The sequence below is a fragment of the Eutrigla gurnardus genome, assembly GCF_963514095.1.
Source record: "Eutrigla gurnardus genome assembly, chromosome: 2".
NCBI classification, from domain to species: domain Eukaryota; kingdom Metazoa; phylum Chordata; class Actinopteri; order Perciformes; family Triglidae; genus Eutrigla; species Eutrigla gurnardus.
The window spans coordinates 5,100,297-5,110,153 of record NC_139916.1 but is presented as its reverse complement, the minus strand read 5'-3'; the positions used below and the strand labels follow the sequence as shown (position 1 = coordinate 5,110,153).

At 45.4% G+C, this 9,857-nt stretch overlaps 1 protein-coding gene across 1 annotated transcript; it reads right to left on the bottom strand.

Moving 5' to 3' along the window:
* Nucleotides 1-884: 884 nt before the first annotated feature.
* LOC311031218 (tripartite motif-containing protein 16-like) lies at nt 885-2,702 on the bottom strand. Its single transcript, XM_084037389.1, has one exon. The coding sequence runs from the start codon at nt 2,682-2,684 to the stop codon at nt 1,020-1,022; it is 1,665 nt and encodes a 554-aa protein (XP_083893515.1). The 5' UTR covers nt 2,685-2,702; the 3' UTR covers nt 885-1,019.
* Nucleotides 2,703-9,857: the final 7,155 nt, after the last annotated feature.

Genomic DNA, 9,857 nt, shown 5'->3' with positions numbered 1-9,857 from the left:
CAGAGATGGGCGAGTGGCGACGTATGTGAACGAGGCTTCAGTCAAAACCAAAACACCAAGGAAGGCTGAGGAATAGTCACCCACTTATATTATTATTATTATTATTATTATTTAAAATACAATTAGTTTATTATTATTGTTTTAGTCATTTGTGTTCTCATCTTTTCTTGAATGCTTAAACTCCTCAATCCCATTTAGTAGTTTGATACATTTATTTGTATCAGTACCAGCAGTTTGTAAGAAATTGGTCAGTAATTGATATGTCATATTTTGTTTCTCAGAATTCACCAAATTCATGCATTAAAATGAAATTATTCAAAATTTTCTCCCGGGGGGGCATGCCCCCGGACCCCCCTAGAAGATCGCAAGCCCCCCCACCATAGTCTCCAAAGATCCTGTGGGAAATACAAACCCATAATCGGGACAAAATACTTAAAGTTACAGGTAATTAAGGACCATGAGTCCTAAAAAAAACACTTGCACACGCTTTCATTTGTATTCTGTTCAAGAACCATTCTTAAGCATTTTCTAAGTCGGTCATCTTTATTTTAGGCACAAACTATATATTTGGGCTGGTAAACCCAACCTGTCACAGTATATCACAGGCGGAAATCTCAACCCCCCCAATGTTCAACTCAAAGTTACGCCCTTGCACACACACACACACACCTCTCAAGCGTACATTCAAAAATCTTGAATCAAAGAAATCCTCGTCGATCCGTCTGAAGCGACCTCGAGCTCCACGTCTGACGAGGGCCGTGTGCTACATGTACTGGTGTTACTGGTGTTACTGGTGTTACTCTTTCAAGACCCACAATAAGGAGGGACTTGTCAAATGTAACATTTTCAAGCTGTGTTCCATTCTCAAAAGAAAACATCAGCAAAACAGTTATTTTATTTTTAATGGGATTCAAATAGAGGAGAGAAGGAGGCGGAGAGGAGGAGGACAAGAGGAGGAGGAGGAGGAGGAGGGAGAAGAAAAAGGAGGTGAAATCATTCAACTCTTAAATGCCTTCTGTCTAGTTCAGTTGACAGAACTCACCACTGCATCCAAGATTAACATAAAGTCCAGCATAGAGGGGCTCAGTGAACGTGGTCTGGACTCTGTGGAGGAGAGTCATGGTCTTAGAGACGCTGTAGAAGGACAGAATACCTGCTCTGTGATCCAGGAACACTCCTACTCTGGAGGACCGAGGACCTGAGACGCGAGTTTCAACTGAGTTGTAGGAGAACCTACATCTGTTGTTGAAAAAATATAACAACCAGGATTTGTCATTGTATCCAAACATACATTGACGCCCGTCTCCTGTTCTACTGATACTCTTGTATGCGACTGCTACTCCACCTCCACCACCTCCTCTCCTCTCCACCTCCCAGTAACAACGGCCAGTCAGACTTTCTCTACTCAGGACCTGAGGACGTCCAATGAATCTGTCTGGGTGACTAGAATAAGACTGGTTTTGACTCCCTGTTGCTTTTCTGTTCCCCTCAGATAATAACAGATATGTGTTTGCTGTGTTTGGATCCAGTGTGATTTCACGTGAATATTTCAAGAATCCAGCTCTGGTCTTGGGTTCTGGTTGTGGCAGTGAAACATCCACTTCAGTCACTGCCAGTGAGACGTTTGTCCATCTGTGTGTCAGAACTTCCTGTAGTCCATCTCTGACTTCTGACAGCGCCGCCGTCACGTCCTCAAAGTAGCGGCGAGGAGGACGGGCGTTGATGCTGGATGAGTGTGTGGACTCACTGAGTGGTGACAGTGACGGGTAGTCGTGTAGAAACTGGTTGTGATCCTCTGTGTGTGAGAGCTTCTCCAGCTCAGCGTCTCTCCTCTTCAGCTCACTGATCTCCTGCTGCAGCTTCTCCTGAAGCTCTCCGACTCGACTCACTTCCCTTTCCTGCTGGGATCTGACCTGCTGCTTCACGTCAGAGCGTCTTCTCTCCATGAGACGGATCAGCTCCGTGAACATCTCCTCACTGTCCTCCACTGCTTTATCAGCAGAGTGGTTGATGGCCTCCACCTCCTGGTGGAGCAGCTTCACATCTTTGTCTCTGTCCTGGATTCTCTGCTGGATGTTTAGTCGACTCCCCTCCAGCTCTCTCTGCCTCTCGGTCCTTTCTGCTGCAGCTGAGACTGTGTCGTGGCCTTTATGTTCCTCCACAGAGCAGAGATAACAGATAGACTGCTGATCAGTACGGCAGAACATCTTCATCACCTCATCGTGACGAGAGCACACGTTCTCCTGGAGCTTGTTGGAGGGCTCCACCAGCCGGTGTTTCTTAAATGCTGCTGATTCATGATGAGGCTGGAGGTGTTTCTCACAGAAAGAGGCCAGACACACCAGACAGGAGTTGAGGGCTTTCCGTTTCCTCCCAGTGCAGGAATCACAGGCCACATCTTCAGGTCCAGCATAGCAGAGACCAGCAGGAGCAGCTAGGAGTCCAGTCCTTTTCAGCTCCTCCACCAGATCTGCCAACATGGTGTTTTTCAGCAGGACAGGCCTCGGTATGAAGGTCTGCCTACACTGAGGGCAGCTGTAGATCTCCTTCTCATCCCAGAAGCTTTCAATACACTTCATGCAGTAGTTGTGTCCACAGGAAGTAGTCACCGGATCCTTCAGTAGATCCAGACAGATGGAACAAGAGAAGGTTTCCCGGTCCAGCTGAACTCCTTTCTGCGCCATTTCACCTCTCAGCGACGACGACTGTCTGAGTTTCACTTAGTGAGAAGTGAAACTGGTCTGAGGTCTGATCTCAACAACACTGTGTGTGTGCAGTGAAGGTGGCCTGTCAGCTGCTGCACTTCACCGCCATGTTGGTTACACCCGTCCACACGCAGTAGATCTGAAGGGGAGGGAACAAGGAAGTGTGTGTGTGTGTGTGTGTGTGTGTGTGTGTGTGTGTGTGTGTGAGTGAGTGAGAGAGAGAGAGAGAGAGAGAGAGAGATTTTTTTTATTTTTACAAAAAACACTTTTTTATCTGATAAAAAACTGTGCAAATACTAAATCATCATTTTTGACAGAGCAGATAAAATCACCGAAGCACCAACGCCGTTTAAAATTTTCCACGTCCCCAATGGTCTTATAAAACTTAAACTCTAGACATATTCTTGACTTAATGTTACAGAGAAACACAGGAAGGGCCTCATGCCCCCTCTTTCTTTTACCTTGTTTCTCCGACTGATGTAGACTGCCATTTTTGCTTCTCCTAATAGGAAGTTTATCAGCTGCCATTTGACACAATCTGTCTTTTTCTATCCTGCACCAAAAATAAAAACTCTCTCTGAAAAAAACACATTAAAAGAGCTAAAAAAACAACGTTAAAAAAAGAAAAAAAGCTTGTGAGTCTCAGGCATTCAGTAAAAACATGGAAAACTGTCTCTCTTAGGCCACAGAAAGGACATTGGTTTGAAACGGCAGGATTTAAAACTGAGACAAAGGCATTTGAGGCGATGGCACCATGAAGTACCCTCCACTGGAGGTCAGCTGTCCGTTTTTTAAGGGGAGGCTTGTATAAAACCCTCCACTGCGGGCAGGCCCCGTCCCACCCCGCTCTGTTGCTCCAAGCTGTGGGGGGCCTACTTTTCAGTCCTTTCCTGTTGACTGATTTGACAATGTTGGTATACAGCGTTGCCTTGTCGGCTCTGTGCAGGCTGAGCTTGCCCGGGCTAGTGACAGTTAACAGGGGTCCAGTCTCTTCTCCAAACTCTGGGCTCAGGCCAGAGGGGGGGTCTATACACGACAGACGATGCCACAGGAGGGATGCAACAAGATTATTTCAGATTAAAACTCTACCTCTGTATGACATTTGAGGGAGCAGCCATTTCCATTTTTTTATTTTACTCTCTACTCTTTCTAGGACGGTCTCCCAGTTTCTCAGCACCACAGCCTCATTCCCGAGAAACACCCCAAGATATTTCTGCCCGTCTTTTTTCCAGGCAAGGCTCTGGGGGAGAACCGGGAGACCGTCAGCCCATTCACCAACAGCGAGGGCTTCGCTCTTTTTCCAGTTCACCCTCGCTGCTGATAAAATAGTAAAATGGTTTACAATATTTTCTAAAATGTCCATCTCACCCTGATTTTTAATAAAAACAATGAGGTCATCAGCGTAGGCTGATAAAACAATGCTTCCATTAAAACCAGGTAAAATGAGACCTTCAATATTAAAACGTATTTTGTTGAGGAGGGGTTCCAGGGAGAGCGTGTAGAGCATGCCAGACAGAGCACAGCCCTGCCGAACGCCTCTACATGCTCTAAAAGGAGCACACAGACTACCGTTTATCTTCAGCACACTCTCAACCCCACTGTACAACACCTTGATCTTAGCTATGAAACCAGCGCTGAACCCAAACTTCTCCATAACTTTCCAGAGGAAATTGTGTTCAACGCGGTCAAAAGCCTTTTCCTGGTCTAGACAAATCAGACCAGTGTTACTGCCCAATGAGCTGGAGACGTCCAAAACATCCCGAATGAGGTGGACATTGTCCACCATGGACCTGCCGGGCACACAGTAGGTCTGGTCCCGATGGATGACCTGCTCCATAGCTTTCCCCAGCCTGGAGGGCAAAGAGTTTGGACAGAAGTTTGTAATCCACACACAACAAAGACACAGGGCGCTAGTTTTTGATTTCTTGCAGGTTACCTTTTTTTGGTAGGAGAGTGATAACTGCTCTGCGCCAGGAAGTGGGCATGGAGCCAGAGGCCAGACTTTCATTAAAAACATCTAAAAGATAATTTGCAAAGATGTCCCAGAAGGCTTTATAAAACTCGACTGTGAGGCCGTCGATGCCGGGAGCCCGCCGCCCTTGCATGCCCTGCAGGGCAGCGTGTAGCTCCTGCATCTGCAGCGGCCCCTCGAGACAGGTGTTGGTCTCCTCAGAGACCTGAGGCAGTCCACCAGTGAACCCCTCCAGTAGAGCGTCCTGCTCCTCATATTCGCTTGTGTAGAGGGAGGTATAAAACTCCACCGCACGCCTTCGGATCTGGCTTGGCTCCACAATCTCCTGCCCTGTGTCTGAAAGCAGTGTGTGGATTACTCGCCCCTGCCCATTCTTTCTCTCCAGGCCGAAGAAATAACTAGAGGGGACATCCATCTCTTCGATGGCTTGAAACCGGGACCTGACCAGTGCGCCCTGTGCTCTACTTTCCAGCAGGTCAGCTAAAGCTAGCTTTTTGACTTTGAGGACTTCAATATGTTCTCGATCTCCTGTGGATTCACTTCAATTCTCAAGTTCCACTATATCTATCTCCAGGTCCTTCATAGATCTAGTGATGTCCCAAGAATGATCAGTAAAAATAGCTGGGGTAATTGTGCATGATTTATAAATATTAAAGTGATGCTTAAAACAATAAAAACGATCTAGTCTGGCTGAGGAGATCCTGCTCTCTCTAAGGTGGGACCATGTGTACTGTCGGCAGTCTGCGTGCATCCTCCTCCACACATCCACCAGGCCATGAGCAGAGACCAGCCGCCTCAGAGCATGCTGGGATGCTGGATGTGGCTCTGCATGGTTTCGGTCTAAACCCTCATTTTCAGTACAATTAAAATCCCCACCCAAGAATAAAAAATCCTCCGTGGCACAGCCGTTTAAAACATCACTTACTTTTTCTAAAAAAACCTTCCTCTCTGCACCGATTGTTGGAGCATACACATTAATAAAAACACCTGTAAAATTGTCAAATGGAGCTTTGCCTAATAGTAGCCTCCCCTCGATAAAATGCTCAACCTCCAGTGAGACTGGAGTAAAAGCCTTGGAGAAGAGGAAGCCTACTCCTCCACTCAGAGAAGTGCCATGACTCAAAATGGCTTCCCCTTCCCACTCTCTCCTCCAGTCTGCCTCATTGCCTTTGTCTCTGTGTGTTTCTTGTAAAAATAAAATATCTATTCATTTCATTTTTGCTGTTTCATAAATACTTGCTCTTTTTTTGTCCTCTCTGGCTCCGTTCACATGAACACTTCCCACTCTAAAACAATCCATGTTGAGTGAGAGGTTAAAAACGAGGCTTAAAAACAATAAATTAATTAAAACACACATTAGAGCATTTTCCATCACTGTCCATTTGTTTTTTTACCTTGACTACAAATTTCTATAGACTTCTTGGTTGGTAAAACCGGACAACTCTTGCTGGCTAATATGGAGCCGGGCCGAGGAGCAAAACAAAGTTAGATCCGGGAAGAAATCCTCTATTTTTACCCCATGTTGGTTTTTTGTTCTTCTTAAAAAATTCCTGATTTTTTCTGGAGTGTATTGTGATTTTTTTTGGCTGTTGCTGAGGCTAGGAGCTTCACTGCCGTCGGACACATATTCGTCACTGCTCTCTGTTTTGTTCATCATTCTTTAATGAACCAGACGTTTTGTATTTCACGAGCTAACCCGCTCGTCCCTTTATTATTCTTCTGTGCCCCTCATCCCGAGTGCCCAACGTGGGGCAGGACCGAGGCCCCCCTCTACTGGTTACAGATAGCAATGACACCTTACTATCAGCACATCCTCCCTTCTTTGAAGTAATGAACTGTGAGCGTAAGAAACATATGCATGAACACATTCATATGATGCCAAGACGATAAATCACAATTATTGAAAATCACAATTACAACATATTCAGCTCTGCATTAACTTCTTGCTAACTTTTCTTTTTTTTTTTAACAGTAGAACTTCAGCATCTATCATACTGATTTATAGGTCAAGTCTAACCGGTCTTTTGATCTGACGGTCAGATCGCCTCAGTACAGGTAACTCTGTGGCAACATTGCTTGTGTCCACCTGTACGTGTCCATCTGATGTCAGCTCAGGCACTGTGTCAGCCTGTGACACAGCATCTTCTCCATCTGCATCATCAGTTAGCGTCTTTTGAACAGTCTCTTTGGTTTTTAGAAGGTGACGCCGGTTCCTTCTGAACACATGTCCATCCTCAGTTCTCACTGCATAGGACCGAGGCCCTATTTCTTGAAGAACCGTCGCTTTCTTGTTCCATGCATCCTGGTCTTGGATCCTCACCACATCATCCTGTGCAAGTGGTCTCAGAGATCTTGTTGACTTGTCAAAACGCTGTTTTTGTTTCCATTTTAAGTTCTCCATTTTCAACTGGATCTCTGTTTTCTGTTGGTTCTCCGTGTAGCGGGGCAGAGTAGTGCGCAGCTTGCGATTCATCAAAAGTTCCGCTGGGGAGAGACCACAGTCAAGGGGAGAAGACCTGTAGCTCAGTAGAGCCAAGTATGGATCCGACTTGCTGTCTGTGGCCTTTTTCAGAAGCTGCTTAATGATATGCACTCCCTTCTCCGCTTTGCCATTTGCCTGCGCATGCTGGGGACTGGAAGTGACATGATGGAAACCATATTGTCTTGCAAACTGCCGCCACTCATTGCAGTTATAACACGGACCATTGTCACTGACTACAGTCTCTGGTATTCCATGCCTGGCAAACATGGACTTGACATGTGTAATAACACTGTTAGCAGTTGCATTTGCGAGCAGAGCAATTTCTGGAAAGTTGGAATAATAATCAATTACCAACACATAATCTCTTCCATTGCAATGAAACAAATCTGTTCCTACTTTCTTCCAGGGTTCAGTGGGAAGATCAGGAATCAACATGGGTTCCTTGGCCTGTTTACTCTGGTGCCTTTTGCATGTCTCACATTTTCCAATCATATTTTCAATGTCTTTATTTATTCCAGGCCAGTATACAGAGTCTCTGGATCTCCTTTTGCATTTTTCAATGCCCAAGTGTCCCTCATGCAGTTTCTCTAGTATTTCCATTCTCAGGCTGTGTGGAATGACAATCCGTTTGTCTCTCAATAACAGTCCATTCGCCACACTTAGCTCAGATCTGATGTGATAATATTTTGGACATGAACCTCTGGGCCAGCCGGTTTGGAGGTGTTCTATCACAGTCTGTAGCTCCTTGTCTGTAGCAATCTGCTCACTTATTTGCTTTATCTTGGCATCTGACACTGGCAGAGACTCAACTACCATGTTCACATGGTTCTCTACTTCTTCTTTCTCAGTGGAGCTCACAGGACTCAACACTGGAGCACGTGATAGTGCATCGGCTAACACCAGATGCTTGCCAGGTGTGTATATCAACTCGAAATCATACCTTTGCATCTTCATGATGAGGCGCTGAATCCTCGGCGACATCTCATTCAGGCTTTTCTTGATGATTGACACAAGAGGACGATGATCCGTTTCAACTGTGAAGATGGGAAGTCCATAAACATAACAATGAAAGATTTCGAGTCCATAAGTCAGTCCAAGACACTCTTTTTCAATTTGTGCTTATTTGCTTTCCGTCTTTGTCATGGATCTGGAGGCATATGCTACTGGCTTCCAGCTTTCTCCTTCTGCTTGCAGCAAAACAGCACCAAGCCCATCTTTTGAAGCATCCGTGGAAATTTTCAGTTTCTTGGTTGAGTCATAATAAGCGAGGACAGGAACAGTTGTCAGTGTGGTCTTTAAAGCCTTCCACTCTCTCTCATTTCTCTCTGTCCACTCAAACTCTGTTGAATCACGAAGGAGCTGTCTCAACGCTGATGTTCTGACCAACAAGTTTGGAATAAACTTTCCAATGAAGTTTATCATGCTCATGACCCTAAGCACACCTTTCTTGTCAGTTGGTCGTGGCATGTCTAGAATGGCTTTTATCTTCTTTTCATCAGGCTCAATGCCCTGTGCAGATAGTTTGTCGCCCAAAAATGTGATTTCCTGCACACCAAACTGGCACTTGGCACGGTTTAGCTTCAGCCCATTCTCACGGACTCTCTGGAGCACTTTGATCAGTCTCTCATTATGTTCTTGAAGGGTGGACCCCATGACGACCACATCATCGACATAACAACGAACCCCTTTTAGGCCCTCCAACATGGTGTCCATGGCACGGTGAAAAATCTCAGATGCTGAGATTATGCCAAATGGCTTTCTGAGAAACCTGTACCGTCCATAAGGTGTGTTAAACGTGCAGTATCTTGAGCTTTCTTCATCCAACTTGATCTGCCAGAATCCCTGCGCTGCATCAAGTTTTGAGAAGTATTTGGCTCCTGCCATTTCACTTGCAATCTCCTCACGCTTTGGTATCTGGTAGTGCTCACGTTTTATGTTCTTGTTCAAATCTCCAGGATCCATGCATATCCTCAGCTCTTTGTTTTTGTTCTTTTTATCCACGCACACCATCGAGTTTACCCACTCTGTAGGTTCCTCCACTTTAGTGATGACGTGCAGCTGGGACATCCTGTCCAGTTCCTTTTTGAGCCGCTCTCGAAGTGGAGCTGGAACTCTTCGTGGTGCGTGGATCACTGGGTTTGCACCTTCTTTTAGTTGAATTCTATATGTGTATGGCAGACATCCCATTCCTTTGAAGACATCATCAAAATGGTGAAATAGAGAGTCCACTGTGCCTGAGCATGCACTTATTGCTTCTGAGCAATTAATGTTATAGACTCTCCTCACCAGGTTCAATGTCTTTGATGCAGTCCCGCCCAGCAGTGACTCACGGCCCTCAGGTACAACTGAAAACAGTACATTGTATGTTTTATTTTTCACTTTTACTTTGAGTCTGCACTGTCCCATGCTTTCAATGTCTTTCCCATTGTAGTCCTTTAGCGTCACTTTCCTCTTCATTATTTTGGGCTTTTCTTCCATAGCTCTGATTTCTGTCAAGCTGATTAGATTTGCCTGTGCACCTGTATCAATTCTTAGTGGTACTACTGCTCCGTTTACTTGGAGTGACACCAACCAAGTGTCTCCTTTATCTGAGCACTTTTCATTTTTCTCAGTGTCCTCCTGTTGCTTTGGTGCACCATCACATGACACCATCCCGACAAAGAAAGTCTCATTCAAGTCAGTTTCTTCCACTATTCTC